The 15,926-nt window shown below is 33.3% G+C and overlaps 1 protein-coding gene across 1 annotated transcript in view; it reads right to left on the bottom strand.

Annotated features, from left to right (window-relative positions):
- Positions 1-15,926, bottom strand: part of GPR137C (G protein-coupled receptor 137C) — a 65,026-nt gene that overhangs the window by 14,346 nt on the left and 34,754 nt on the right. The window contains exons 2-3 of the mRNA XM_077909308.1: positions 12,919-12,962; positions 10,994-11,222 (exon numbers count right to left, since the gene is read on the bottom strand). Of these exons, the coding sequence (XP_077765434.1) occupies positions 10,994-11,222; positions 12,919-12,962 (273 nt within the window). The remainder of the gene's footprint in view (positions 1-10,993; positions 11,223-12,918; positions 12,963-15,926) is intronic.

Here is a 15,926-nt window from a genome sequence, read left to right as displayed (position 1 = left end):
GTATATGGCCCAATGAGGCTACAGCATCATCTTGAGACCAATCATTCAGAGTTTAAAAGCAAAAGGAATGGAAAATTTAAATGCAGGTGTGGTTTTAAAATACCAAAAATTGTTTTTATAACTTTCCAAACCAGAAATGAAAAAGTCATTCAAACATTTCACAGGCTACATTATTATACTACATTGGCTAATGAAGCACACACAGTAGCTGAGAAACCAGTAAATTCTTACACAGCTGACATTGCTGAATGCCTACTGGATGGGAAGTCCATTCAGGAAATTATGACATTGCCATTTTCCAATAATACAGAAATTCACTGATTTAAAGATTTAACTGAAAACAAAGAGTCTAATATTTTGTCTACAGATTTATATTTTTGTCTTACAAATAAATGAACCTGATGTAGCAGGACTAATTTTGTTCATATTCATTTGGTGTCAGGACCAAATCATTCAGGAAGATATTCTTTTAGGGCAATCTGGAGAAGAAAGATAAGTGATTGAAATATCCTAAGTGTTGAAAACTCTTCTGATTGTTTATTGTGGGTCATTTGTGTTGATATGTTCACTAATGGTGCAAAAGCAATGGTAACTAAAACTTCTGGGCCTTAGCACAAATCAAAGCAGTGATACCAAATTGTGTAGTATTCTTTACTGCGTCACATTCCCAGTTAAAAAAAAAAAAGTTTCACTTAAGAATATCCTTGATGAAGCACTGAAAATTTTAATTACCAACCCCAGAGTTTGTGTCTATTTAACATTCTGTGTGATGAGATGAGACATACACTTAAAGCAATTCTACTGCATGCTGAGGTATTGTGGTTGTCTTGAGTAAAAGCACTTATGTGGTTGTTTGACTGGTGAGCCGAAGTAGCCATTTTTTTCCTCAGAACACCATTTTTTACTTAACAGACAACTATGAAAGACAAACAATGGTTATTCACACTTGGTTACTGGATATATATTCTTTTGAAAATAAATGAAATGAGTCTGTCACTTCAAGGAAAATATATGACACTATTGACAATGGTGAAATATATATTTCAAATTAAAATTAGAATTTTTGAAAACTTGTAAGCACTTATGTTCATGATAAGACTGGGATGGCAGCTTCTGAAAACTTAAACACCTTTCTGATGAGGTTGGAGGTGATATTAACAAACATGAATTAGAATATTCAATGAAATGTATCATCATTTTGAAAATCTGTGACCAGTATCTTCCAATGATCAATGCACGATGCTACACCATCTTTCAAACAGCAAGAGAGACAAATGGTAGTACAGAAAGTTCACTAATATGGTTTTAGATTTCACATGGCAACTAACCTTCAAGAAACCTCCACTTCAGATTTTTGGTATAGTATTAAAGAAGAATATCACAATTATCTGAAAAGGTTATTAAAATTCTCCTCCATTTTTCAACTACATATATGTGTGAGGATTTTCTTCATATACTTCAACCTAAAGGACATACCACAACAGATTGAATGCAGAAGCAAACATGAAAATCCAACTGTCTTCCATTAAGTCAGAAATTAAAGATATCTGCAAAATGTAAAACAATGTTGATCTTCTAATTTATTTTGATTTGGAAAATACAATTATTTTTCATAAAAACATGCTATACTGGATTTATTATTGTTATTTTAAGTGAATAAACAAATATTTTTTGAATTTCTCAATTTTTATTTCTAACAATGTATATATAAGTAGATATAATTTATGTAAACAATAGCTCTTTGGGGTTCTCAATAATTTTCAGGGTTGTAATGGGGTCTTGAGATCACAAAGTTTGAGAACTACTACTCTAGAGATGATAAGATATATCCTTAACTTTTCACAGTCTGTTAATATCATACCACCTGACAGAAAATGTAAGAAATTTGCAACCATATGGATGCATTTATTGCCTGTCCTTTATTCTGTAGTTGCTATGGTTGTTATATATACTATATAGAGAATTATATATGTACATATGTAAGCCTCACATTATAAGTTTTGCTTTGCCCAGTCATATTTCTTTTTTAGAAATTAAGAAATTATATTTACCCACATATTTACTATTTCCTGTGTTCTTCATTCCTTCCTGGACAGATGAAATTCAAGCTGACTTTATTTCCCTTCAGTCTGTAGAATTTTCTTAACATTTCTTGTAATTCAGGTCTGTTGGTAACTAACCCTCTTAGTTCTATTGGAAGATGCTTTTATTTTTCATCATTCTTTATATTCTCTATATTTTGATTGGATTTGATTGATTTATATTCTTTATATTTTGATTGGATATAGATTTCAGAGTTAACCACATTTTTCCTTCAGCATGTAAAAGATGTTTCCACATCTTCTGGCCTCCTTTATTTCTGATGAGAAGTAGTTGATCATTTGAATCAATGTTCTTTTATCTATGTGTCAGTTTTCTCTGTTCTCAAGATTTACTTTTTATTTTTGGTTTTAAGCACTTTGATTATAATGAACCTAGGCAATGATCTTTTCTTTCTTTTCTTTTTTCTTTTCTTTTCTTTTCTTTTCTTTTCTTTTCTTTTCTTTTCTTTCTTTTCTTTTTCTTTCTTTTTTTTCTTTCTTTTCTTTTTCTTTCTTTCTTTTTTTTTCTTTCTTTTTTAATATTTTCTTTATATTTATCCTGATTGGGGTTGCTGAACGTCATAAAATTGTAAATTTATGTCTTTCATCAAAAGCGGAAAATTTCAATCATTATTTCTTCAAATATTTTTTCCAATGTCATTTTCTCTTTTCCTTTGGGGATTCCCCTAACACATACTTAGGTCCTGAGATTCTGTTCATTTTATTATCATCTTCCCCTCACCCTCCTCTGTTTTTCAAATTGGATACTTTGTTGTTTTAAGTTCATTGACTTTTTCTTCTTTCATCTCCTATCTGCTGTTAAGCCCAACTGATGACTTTTTAATTTTAAATATTGTGCTTCTTAATTCTTCAATTTCTTTTAATAGTTTTTATTTCTCCTAAGATTTCTATTGACTTATTTATCAAAGCATATTTTCCTTGAGCATATTTAAGCATACTATAAAATCTCTGTCTGATATGGTGAACATCTAAGTCATCTGGAAGGGAGATTGCCTCCAATGATTGCTTTTTGAGCATGAGTTGTATTTTTCCTGTTTCCTCATATACCCAATAACCTTGAATTGTATTCTGGACCTTGTGAATGATGTATTTTAAAGAGTCTGGATTCTGTTATACTCTTCTGAAAGTACTTATTTTTCTTTTCTTTTTTTTTTTTAAGCAAAAATTAACTTTGCTAGACTCAAATACCAAACTACCCCTAAGCATGGAGAGCTGAAATATCCTTAACTGTGGCTCTTGAATTCTGTCCTGCTAATGTGTAGTTTAGGTATTAGATTATAATTAGGCTGAATTTATCATCAAAATTTGTGTCTTCCTCTCTCTGGTTGTCTTCTTCCTGAAATTCCCCACTCACTTTCCATATGTGGTAATTACTTGAATTTTGTCTTCTGATTCTTCAGGCAAGTAAAACAGAGGTTTTCTCTTCAAGTTTTGGCTGCCCCATGGATGAGAACTTCCCTCAGGCTAGAAGCTGTAAAAAACAGGAAACTTACTCAGTGTCATTTCCTTCTTCTAAGTGGTTGTTCTCCAGTGCCTTCAGTGCTTTTTATATTTTGTCCAGAATTTATCACTGCTATCTGTGGAAGGTTTGTCCAATAGAAGCTTCTAAGTCATTACCAGAAGCAAAATCCTACATATATTTTTTTGAAATCATCTCACAAATGCTATTTCCATTTTGAAATTAAAATACCAAACTAAGCATCAACAATAAGAAAACAAAGGAATAGCAATTAGTAAATTAAAAAATATACAGTTGAAAAAAATATACAGTTGATCCTTGAACAACAGGTTTGAACTGTATGGGTCTACTTAAACACAGATTTTTTTGTTTTAATATTATATAGTATTGTAAATATATTTTCTCTTCCTTGTGATTTTTTAAAAAGATTATTTATTTATTTGAGAGAGAGAGAGAGAGAGAGAGCGTGCACACAAGTGAGAGCACAAGCAAGGGGGAGGGTCAGAGGGAGCAAGAGAAGCAGACTTCCTGCTGAGCAAGGAGGCCCGATTTGGTGCTTAATCCCAGGACCCCAGGATAATGACCTGAGCCAAAGACAGTTAAACAACTGAGCCACGTGGGCACCCCTTCCTTATGATTTTCTTAATAACATTTCCCCCTCTAGTTTACTTTATTATAACAGTATATAATACATATACAAAGTATGTGTTTAACTGTTTATATTATTGGTAAGGCTTCTACTCAATAGTAGGTTATTAATAGTTAAATTTTGGGGGAGTCAGTGTGTCCACTATACTTAAAAAATACAATGATATTAGAAGATGTTTTGGGGGAGCCAAAATTATATGTGGATTTTAATTTTTAAAAAATATTTATTTATTTATTTGAAAGATACAATGAGTGGAGGAAGAGGCAGAGGGAGAGGGAGAGAGAATCTCAAGCAGATTCCTCGCTGAGCATGGATCCCCTACATGGGGTTCAATCCCAGGACCCTGAGATCATGACCTGAACCAAAATCAAGAGTCAGCCACTTAACCAACTGAGCCACCCAGGCACCCATTTGCACATGGATTTTAAACCGTGCAGTGGGTAGTGCCCCCAATCCCTTTGTTGTTCAAGGGTCAAGTGAATTTTGATGATTATAAACTCTGAAGAGTTTCAAAAATAGTTTCATGTTGCAAAGACCATGAAATTAGATCTCTGGCTCCTATGGATTTTTAAAAATGGGACAAGTATGTGGTGGAAGTAACATAATAGGAAGTAAGACTTGGGGTATAAAAGAACTGGAAAAATGAAGGGAGTAAAGTAAAGAAGTGCCTCATCTTAAGATGATAGAGTAAATCCTTATAATTCAGGAGAGAAATTAGAGCAAAATATTGGGAAGGTGGTAATCATATCTATTACAAAGGATGGTGCAGCCTCTATTTCTCTGCCATCGTGCTCCCCAAATTTGGGTTAAATCATATTTCAGGATGGTGGAAGAAAGACACTCATAGTATTTTAGACTATTTCTTTATGGCTTAAATTACCACAAACCACTGCTTTGGTCTTAGAGGATCAGTTCGTCTGTATGAAAGATCAGAAATATCAGTGAAATCGAAAGTCACTGTGTCTCTGCAAGATGTTGATGCTGTTTTCTATTCCAATATATTAAATTAATATGCATAAAGGGTTGAGTGAACATTGGACAGAAAGGTTTACATAGTAATTAAAACTTAGGAATTCAGGAGAGAGAGAGAGAGAATCCATTATTTGCAAATGGCTGGCTGGGCTGGGAGATAAGCTGATCTGATATTAAGTATCAGACAATGATTCCTTTTACACTCTTACCTAGATATAATATTGAGCATATCCCTGACCAGAGATATAAACCTAAAAGCTTAATTTTTATTCCCACCTTGTCTTTGAGTGGTCTTTTATACAGATAATACCAACCTGTCATTACAGGGAGTAAACATCAACATTAGTTTATTTATTTATTTATTCAAAGATTTAAAGATTTATTTATTTATTTATGATAGACAGAGAGAGAGAGAGAGAGAGAGAGAGAGACAGAGAGGCAGAGACACGGGAGGAGGGAGAAGCAGGCTCCATGCCGGGAGCCTGACTCGGGACTCGATCCTGGGACTTCAGGACCGCGCCCTGGGCCAAAGGCAGGCGCTAAACCGCTGAGCCACCCAGGGATCCCTCAACATTAGTTTAAAAATTTTTGTGCTGGTAAGTTATTTTGTCCATTAAAAATGGTATATGTTCTATGTTTTTTTATGTTCTATGTTATTATAAATATTCTTATTTTTCTGAAATGGAAAGGAATATTAGAATAAAAATAATTTTATCAGTATGCATTTTATTTATTTTTTAGAAGATTTATTTGAGAGAGAGAGCATGAGTGCAAGCTGGGGGCAGGGGTAGATGGAGAGAGAGAGAGTCTTTTTTTTTTTTTTAAGATTTTATCCATTTATTCATGAGAGAGAGAGAGAGAGAGAGAGAGAGAGGCAGAAACATAGGCAGAGGGAGAAGCAGGCTTCATTCAGGAAGCCCCATTTGGGACTTGATCCCGGGACACTGGGATCATGCCCTAAGCTGAAGGCAGACGCTCAACCGCTGAGCCGTCCAGGAGTCAAGAGGGAGAGAGTCTTAAGTAGACTCCACCCTGAGCCCAAAGCCCAGAGCCTGGAGCCCAGAGCCCAATGAGGGCTCGATCTCATCACCCTAAGATCACAACCTGAGCCAAAATAAAGAGCTGGACATTAAACCAACTGTCCCACCTAGGAGCCCCATCATTATGCATTTTAATGATAAATAATAATTTAATAATGTTAAGTTATAATTCTGACAAAAATTAAATAAATTCAAATGTAGCACAGAAATCATAGAAATGAAGGCAAGGAAAACAGCAATAAAAAAACCTAATGGGAGACCAATACTAACACACAATCATGTCAATAAATATTAACTGTTTACCATATAAAGGATTTGTAAAAAAAAAAAAAAAAAAAAAGACCCAACAACTCTCTATCTTGTTTAAACTAATGAGACACACTTAAAATGTTTGCAATAGATAAAAAGTTAAGATAGCATCATATTTCATGACCATGCAAATAAAGAAAAAAGTTGTAATAAAAGATACAGCACATTTCAGAACAAAAATACCTATGATTAAAAATGCCATTACATAATTTCAGTAGTATTTGTTCTAAAAATTTGAAAGGGAAGCTAGTTAAAAATTAGATAACATGTAACCTGTTAGACTTCAACCCTTATCAAAATCTGTGTGGAATGGTACATAAATTAGGTGGAGTCACATTAAAATTAAAATTAAATATTTAAAGAGAAATTCATTTCTTCAATGATTCTTATTTTTTTCTGGATCTCTGTTCCTTTTGAGGATTGATTACGTATATAGGACCTCTCTCTAGATAAATTTTGCCAACAATTTCAGATATTCAAGAACTTCCCAAAAGTACATTACCATTCCTTAGTACATGTTAGATCATAATAGCTAATATTTATAAGCATTTCTCAAATGCTAGGCATTATACTAATGCCTTACATAAAATTTCACTTAATCCTTAGATTAATTAGAAGATACTATTCTTACTCTAATAGCATAGAGTTTTAAGATATACTATATCTAAATATACCTAATATTTAGATATACTATATATATCTATACTGTACAGTATATATATCTAAAACTACATACCTAAAAACTCTATATAACCTATCAGATCAACACTATCATTATTTTCATTTTACAGATCAGCTGAGTGAAGCTTAGAGATACTGTTACTTGTCTAATGCCACATAGCCAGTAAACAGGAGATGAGATTTATGGTCTTATTTCTTTGATCTCAGGTTTCCGGCTCTTCATCACTATGATACATTGTCTCTCACTAAGGCCTTTCCAAATTAATTAAAATTAATATATCTGAAAAAAGATATAAACATATCCAAAGATATAATCCAATATCATATTTTTTATTTATACCACCCTCATTCACCAAGGAGAATTTGAAGTAGTTACAGAGAAGAATACAAAATAAAAAAATATACAGGAATATGTATGTGTGTGATGGTGATGGGGAATAAAAAAATGAAATATAACTAGAGATAGAGCCAGAACCCAAAGTGGATATCATAAGGTCATCTATGATTGATATAGAGGTGAGCCACATATTTGCTTCTGAATGGCATAGTGGCCAGAGAAAAGAAGGATTTAATCAATATTGTTTTACCTGGTACTGAACTGGAGAAAAAGATATTTTCTGCACAACACTGTGTAGACAATATCCTCAAGAACATTACACAATAGTGGCTTTCAAGATAAATGTTTCTTACATATTTCTTAGTACAGGCCAAAGCATGATGTCAAAGTATAGGTTAGAACAGACAATTAATTCTATCCATGGTACAATGTAATCTTAAGTATAAAACGTCTGGACTGGACTAAAGATAAAATGTAGAATAGATAGGGAGATGGAAAGACTAGACATTTCTTCAGGTAACCTTTCTGGAATGAAGCTTTTGAATTTAACAGTTGAGAGTTTATTTCAAGAACCTGGAGTACAGAAATTCTATATTGTGTAGTAGGCCAGATTTATATGCATAGACAGTCAAACAGAGGGTAAAACTGAAAACTTCTCAGGAAGGTCAGGGGACCTGAATAGGATTAGATGTCTGAATTTTAGACTTTCCACCAAAATAAGTTGAAGGAAGACCCTATATTTAAAGACAATATCTAATTCACATTGATGTATAAATATGTAATGTTGGAGTCATGACTGAAATTGAAACAGAATGTTTTCTTTGTTTTTGTTAAATAAGAATGTTGGTACAATATAACATGATTATGGAAAGCTGCCAAAGCAGTACTAGAGAAAACATATTGCTGTAAATATCTTATTAGTTTACAAAATAATAAATTATGTATCTATATAAGAACATAGACAAAGAACAAAGTAAAAACCTTAAATATGTAAGAAAATTTAAAAATTAAAGAGAAGAAATAAACTATTAAAATTGACAACTAATATATTTTTTAAAGATTTTATTCATTTATTCATAAGAGACACACAGAGAGAAACAGAGGCAGAGACACAGGCAGAGGGAGAAGCAGGTTCCATGCAGGGAGCCCCATGCGGGACTCGATCCCGGGACTCCAGGATCACACCCTGGGCCAAAGGCAGGCGCCAAACCACTGAGCAACCCAGGGATCCTCAAAATTGATAACTAATATTTAAAAACCTTGTTAGAGTTGCTACTTTGAAAAAGAGAACTAATACACAGCACTGTGCTAGCTGCTAACTGAATAAAAATAAGTTTTTTATAGAGAATTCAGATAGTTATTTCTAAATTTTATTTTGGAAGCAAGGAGGAAGGAATCAAATTAAGTTCATTAAAAGGGGAAACATTAGAGTTATGCCTTCAAAGTTTGGTTAAGATGATGGCAACAGGTATAGAGCCCCGGGTAGAGGAGAGACATTTCTGGAAAATGAAACAGCCTAAGGATATAGAGACAGGAAAGAATATTGTATGCCATTTAGAAATAAGGTAGGTAAGATTTAATTGAAACAAATCATGGAAGATCTCATTAAGAAGGAATGAAGAATAAAAAGAAAAACAGAAGACCAAAGTTTGAGCTTTAAGGAAATGTTCTTAGGGACAGTAGGAAGCAAAGTTGGTTTGAACGTGGAAGAGGTAGGTGTTCAACCTATATTTGTCGACTGAATGAAAGAAATGGCTATTCCTGTACAGAGGTCAAACAATAAAAATGGGCCTAGTGATTTCACTAGGAGAACATGAAAGCAAGATGATGTACTCTTTGAATATATAACTTTATAACCTAGTTAGGAAGACCAAGAACTACATAATAGTACAATGTCATACAAATAATCTAGTGTTTCATATTATGTTTACCTTTAAAATTGAAGTATGTTTTAAGCATGTCTCTCTGTAATGTTCCTAGAGAATTCTGAATCCACACACTTTTTAAATGTAAGACTTCTACAATTATACTAATAAAAAAGTCAATACCTTTTATATGATAGGGGAAGATGTTTAAAATAATTCTGGAGGAGTTATCAGATTAGATTTTCCTTTTAGATTGGAAACTTTACTATATTCACAGAAATATCTATTTCAAAGCAAATAAACCAAAACTTTAAAAGTTGTTAGATATCCAGAGAGGAAGCCTTTTAAATTCAACCACATCTATTTATCTGTTTATCACTAGATAAGCACAAGGTATGAATGTTATGGTGATATTATTACATTAAGTGGAGATGCTATTGCTACACCAAAGATTATATACTGTAACAGTGACATTATCATTTTTAACACTTACACTGAAGCCAGAATTAGCAAAAACATTTACATTTTGGGAACTTTTTAGAACATAAATGGAATAAAATAATTTTCTAGGTAAGATTAATAGGTTTGAAAGTCTCTCTCTCTGTATATATATTTTTGTTTCTATTTCTATATTTATCCTGCATTCTACTGACACATGTTTAAAAAATAAAATTAAAGTCTCTTCCTAAATTTAAAGGACAAGTTGGTTACCATACATTTAATTAAAGCACCTTACTTCACTAGGATTATATGAGAGATGACAATACAGAAGTCTAACTATATTTCAGAGAACTGTTCTGTTTAAGACACTATCTTGCTTACCTTCTGTGAATAGATAATGATACCAAATTAAAGCAAGCTTGTGTGTGTATAAATCACACCCCCAAATCTACACATCTATACCACACACCTAGTGCCATATATCACTGTGATGACTGATTCACTGCTCAACAACATGGTCAATCGATTGCAGAAACTTCTATTGTTCTTTGTTAATAGGTTAGCATTGGCCTCTGTTTGCTGATCCAAAGTATAAGGAAAGGCAGAAGCAAGGCATTTATAAATTTAATTACATGATTAGTTGTTTCAAAATAATTGTGTCTTCATATTATGAGGTGAAGTAACATTTTCTGAATCCTGATACAAATAAACACCATCTTAGACATATGATACCTTAACACTGCTAACCCAAAGGTATGTAGACATAATCTGATAAATTTGTTTAATGGCAATATTGCCACCCTTACTGACGAAATCTTAAGTTGTTAGTGTGGCTTTATATATTAGACCATTTATAATATATTCATGTAAATCCTGGTTTCTTTCATTTATCCTCCTATGCAGAGGATATAAGTCACAGAAAATAACAGTATGTTCAATACAAACTTTTAAAAAAACTATTACTTAGGGCCAAGTTTTGAATGCCTTTTAATGTCTTGTGACCATTCTTTCAAACTCAAAAATGTACCTTACATTCAGAATATGTTTTAAAAAAACATAAGCTTTCCATTAAAATATGCTTCACAGGATGAGGATTTGAAGTTAGATTCTCAGGTGTAAATATAAGAAATATACTTACCTTTGATTCGAGGTAGACATTTGCTGATGACATTTTTGTAATTTTGCATATGTAACTAACTAAAGAGATGGCACAAAGAATAAACAGACTATCATTAATTAATGCTCGAACAAACACAGTCCATTTCAACTGATTTTCTGGGACATCTCCGTGGACTAACATTGCACAAGTCAAGTTCACCACTAAAAAAAGAAGGCTTGCCAATATAAAGCCCAAATGCAACAGAATTCTGAAAGAAAAAAAATAAATTTATTAGATGTTTATATACTAATGAGAGACTAGATTTAATTCTGAATTAGTGTGTTACTTCAGATACAATAATAATACCTTCAGTTTAAAATCTTTATAATTTCATTTAAATACAAATTTAATAATGACTCAGAGTTACTTGGGATATCTTTGCTATTATGGAATTAATATCTAAGCAATTTAAAAATGGCATTAGGTTTTAAAACATTAATTTAAGGATAATCACATGTGGACTTGAACTTAGTTGTCCATGCCAGGAAGAATAATATAAGATTATTTTAATACTAATTAAAGTAATCCTGTACTTTTCATTTTTTAAAAAAAGATTTTATTTATTTATTCATGAGAAACAGAGAGAGAGAAGCAGAGACAGAGGCAGAGGGAGAAGCAGGCTCCATGCAAGGAGCCCGATGTGGGACTCAATCCCCAGACCACAGGATCATGTCCTAAGCCAAAGGCAGATGCTCAACCGCTGAGCCACCCAGTCAGGCATCCCTACTTTTCATTTTTATAACTACTAAACATATGTTCATTTACCTTTCCATTCTAAGAATTACCAGGCTTTTATAATCTGCTTGGAAAATTAATAAACTCTATCTAAATTTAAATTGATCACTAACATTAGTTTTAAGAGGTTAAGGGAAATGTGTTTTAAATAATGTTCAACTTTTATGATCTTCTGACTATCCATAGTAACCATTACTTTCAAACATCACCAAAGAAGAACATAGGTACAGTATATGTAGAGTTTCAAGCACCTCATTGATACCTCAGCTTCTTATAAAGTTATACTTACTATGCATACAGAGCAACTCTGAAAATGAAATGCCTTAACTGTAGCTCCCTAAGAAAAATGAGATCACTGCATAAAGTGATCTTACCTTTCAGGTAAGCTGTAGATATTTGTATTAAGTAGCTGTAACAGCTATCTATTCCCAGTTCAAATATGTTTATAACCTAAATTAATATGAGCCAGAAATTTATTTGGCATCCTCATATCTTCTATTTTGGGTCACTTTCAAGAGTGGAAATCATAAAATGTTGTCGACCTTTGGAAATAGTTTATAAGAGGTTAATTGATGGTAATGTGTAATCTATAACAAGCAATCTTTGTTAAGTGTACAAAGTATAAAGATTTTAGTTGGTGAAGTTTATATCTTAATATTCTCTTCAGATTACATAAGTAATAATATGTAATTTAAAACCCAAAAGGGACCTTGAAGTTATTCATATAACCAGGGGAGTCCAAGATTTAGAGAGGCTAAATGAGTTGCACGGTCAACAAGTTAGTGGGAGAATTGGTCTGAAACCCAAATTTCTGACTCCCCAGCTTAGCATTCTCATTTTTGAGGTTAATCAGTACTGAAACATTCCTTAATTCATGGAACTATTCTATACATGCTTGCCCCAAACAGTAAAATCTAACTTTAGTATGTGTGGGCCCTATGAAACTATATCTCACATCTAAAGCAGCACAGTAGCAGAGCAGCAAAAGAAGGTGTTAAGCAGCAATATGGCTGAAGGAGGAGAACTGTGGTTACTCAATTCATTTCCCATGTGCTAATCTAACTACTGGACTTCCTATAAAACTACTACAGCACCTTCAACTACCATGCCCTTCTACCTTGAGAAGTCTATTGTGAAAAAAATTAGATCTTGCTACTCATGAAACTTACTTGTGTTTGTCAAGTTCAGTGGCACATCTGACTTTACATATAACCTATAAAGAAAGTATAGAAAAAGGTTTTGAAAAAACACTTGTAATATAGTATTCATAAACTTGTTTTGACTTTGTGTTTCAAGTGATACAACTACAAATAATATGTTCCAAATAACATTAGATCAGTAAATTCAAATATTAACATCTGAACTACCATGAAGCAAAATAAGCAGGTTTCCAAAGGCTTAAGTCAGTAATAACTTTCTTTGTTATAGTCTTAAATTTAAATTTCTATCTTTAAAATTTTAAGCAGAATAAATGAAACATTTATTGAACTTTTATTATGAGCCAGACATTGTGCTGGATAGCTTACCACCTAAACTTCATTATATTACTTACATTTTGTCTTAAAATGGAACTACTTGCTTAAAAATGAATATGGCTGAATGTTCTTCAAAGATTATTTTTCAAGGGAATAGAAGGGAAGGAAGAAAAGGGTAGGAAATATCAGAAAGGGAGACAGAACATAAAGACTCCTAACTCTGGGAAACGAACTAGGGGTGGTGGAAGGGGAGGAGGGTGGGGGGTGGGGGTGAATGGGTGATGGGCACTGAGGGGGGCACTTGACAGGATGAGCACTGGGTGTTATTTTGTATGTTGGCAAATTGAACACCAACAAAAAATAAATTTATTAAAAAAAGATTATTTTTCCCTAAGATGAAATGAAGTAGTAAAAGGAAACAAGGGACCAAAAAAAATGAACACAAAGATAATGAGCATATATATTTAGTAAACTTTCTTCCTTCACAAAGCCTTGCAAAGGGTAAGTTCTCAAATACTTGTTGAATAAAATGAACATGGTAAATTCTGAGAGCATAGTGTGGAAGGTCTTAATTTCTTACTAGTGAATTTGGACTTTATTTATTTAGATAATGAGAAGACACTGAAGTTTGTTTGCTTGTTTAAAGATTTTATTTATTTATTCATTCACAAGAGACACAGAGAGAAAGAGAGAGAGAGAGAGAGAGAGAGGCAGGGACACAGGCAGAGAGAGAAGCAGGGTGCATGCAGGAAGCCCGATGTGGGACTTGATTCTGGGACTCCAGGATCACGCCCTGGACCAAATGCAGGCTCTAAACCGCTGAGCCACCCAGGGATCCCCAATACTGAAGTTTTTTATGTAGACACTCCAAAATATGAAATTTCATTAATCTGGCATCAATGCACAGGCTAGTACAGAGGAAATTTGGGCAAGGAGAGGAGTAAAAAGACTAGTTATAGGACTATTTAGATAAGGTATTAACTTTGGGGGCATGGAAAGAGTCAAGTATAAAACAGTATAAAGAAAAATAGTATAAGTACTCAATAACTTACTAATTTTATTCAAGCTTTTATTGAGCATACATTATGAAAGGTGCTGTGGATTCATAAATATAGTAACTTTCTACTCCCAAGAAGCTCAGTGTACTGAAGAAATAGATAAACCACTTATTCTGATACTTTGTGGTATCAATGCAAAAGATGCTATCACCTCATCTAAGAAGGGAGAAAGACTAATTCAGTCCAAGAAATGGTGTGAGGTAAGGAGAAAGGGGAAAGACTGTGTAGTCAGGGGGGACTTCTCAGGAAATCACATTTAAGCCAGAACCAAGTTATGAAGGGCAAATTAGGTAAATTTGGTGTTAGGTAAATGCTCAGGCAAAGATAGTCGCTTATGCATGTACCCATATCTGTGTATTTTGGTTACCCAGAAGCTAGATGTGATACAGGCATCTAAAATATTATCCTATTAATTTCCTAATCATTCTCAGATATATCCATTTTCTCTGTCTCCACTACTAAGGTACATATTACAACACCTTTTTATTTGGTCTCTCTGCTTCCATTCTTTACTCCATTTATATCTTTAGAAGGTAAGGGTTCATTTTACTACTTTTTCTTTATTCTCACCTGTCTACATTTAATTTTAATTATTCTTATTTTATAAATTGTACTAAAATATGTATAACACAAAACTCACCACTTAACCATTTTTATTTTTTTCACTTAACCATTTTTAAAATATATTTTTTTATTCATTTGAGAGTGTGCATGTGCCTCTGTGCATGTGTGTGCATGCATGTGCAGGAGGGAGGGGCAAAAGGAGAGGGAGAAGCAGACTTCCAGCTGAGCAGGAGGCCTGACAGCCAATCCTGGGGCCTTGAGATTATGACCTGAGCCAAAGGCAGATACTTAACTGACTGAGGCACCCAGGCACCCTTTAATCATTAAAAAAAAAACCTTACATATTTATTTTATAGAGAGAGAGGGGGAGAGAAAGGGCAGCACAGTGAGAGAGGGAGAGAGAAACTTAAACACTCTATGCTGAGCTTGGAGTCCAACATGGGAGATCTCATGACCCTGAGAACATGACCTGGAATGAAACCAAGAGTCAGGTGCTTAACCAACTATGCTACCCAGGTGCCCCCCATTTAACCATTTTTAAGTGTATAGTTAAACTTCATAAAGTATATTCACATTGTTGTGTACACCGTCATTATCATCCATCTCCAGAACTTTTTCATCCTCCTAAACTAAAACTCTGTATTCATTAAACAATAACTCCTAATTCCTCCCTCCTCCAGCACCTGACAACCACCATTCTACCTTCTGTCTGTGAATTTGACTATTCTAGTAACCTCATATAACGGGAATCATACAATAATTGTTCTTTTGTGATTGGCTTATGTCACTTAGCATAATGTTGTCAAAGTTCATCCATGTTATAACTCATGTCACATTTTCCTTTTCTTTTAAAGCTGAATAAGATTCCACTGTATGTATACATCATATTTTGCTTATCTGTTCTTCCATCAATGGACACTTGAGTAGCTTCCACCTTTTTGGTATTGTGAGTAATGCTGCTATAAACAATATATTCTACACATGAACTTGTTTTTATATGATTAAAAAAATCATTTGACAGTAAATTGTATGTATGTGTGTTGCTTCTTTAACCCTAAATATGTAATTCAATGTATACTT

The sequence above is a fragment of the Canis aureus genome, chromosome 9, assembly GCF_053574225.1.
Source record: "Canis aureus isolate CA01 chromosome 9, VMU_Caureus_v.1.0, whole genome shotgun sequence".
Lineage (NCBI taxonomy): Eukaryota > Metazoa > Chordata > Mammalia > Carnivora > Canidae > Canis > Canis aureus.
Note: the sequence above shows the minus strand (reverse complement) of the source record. Positions and strands in the feature narration are given on the sequence as shown.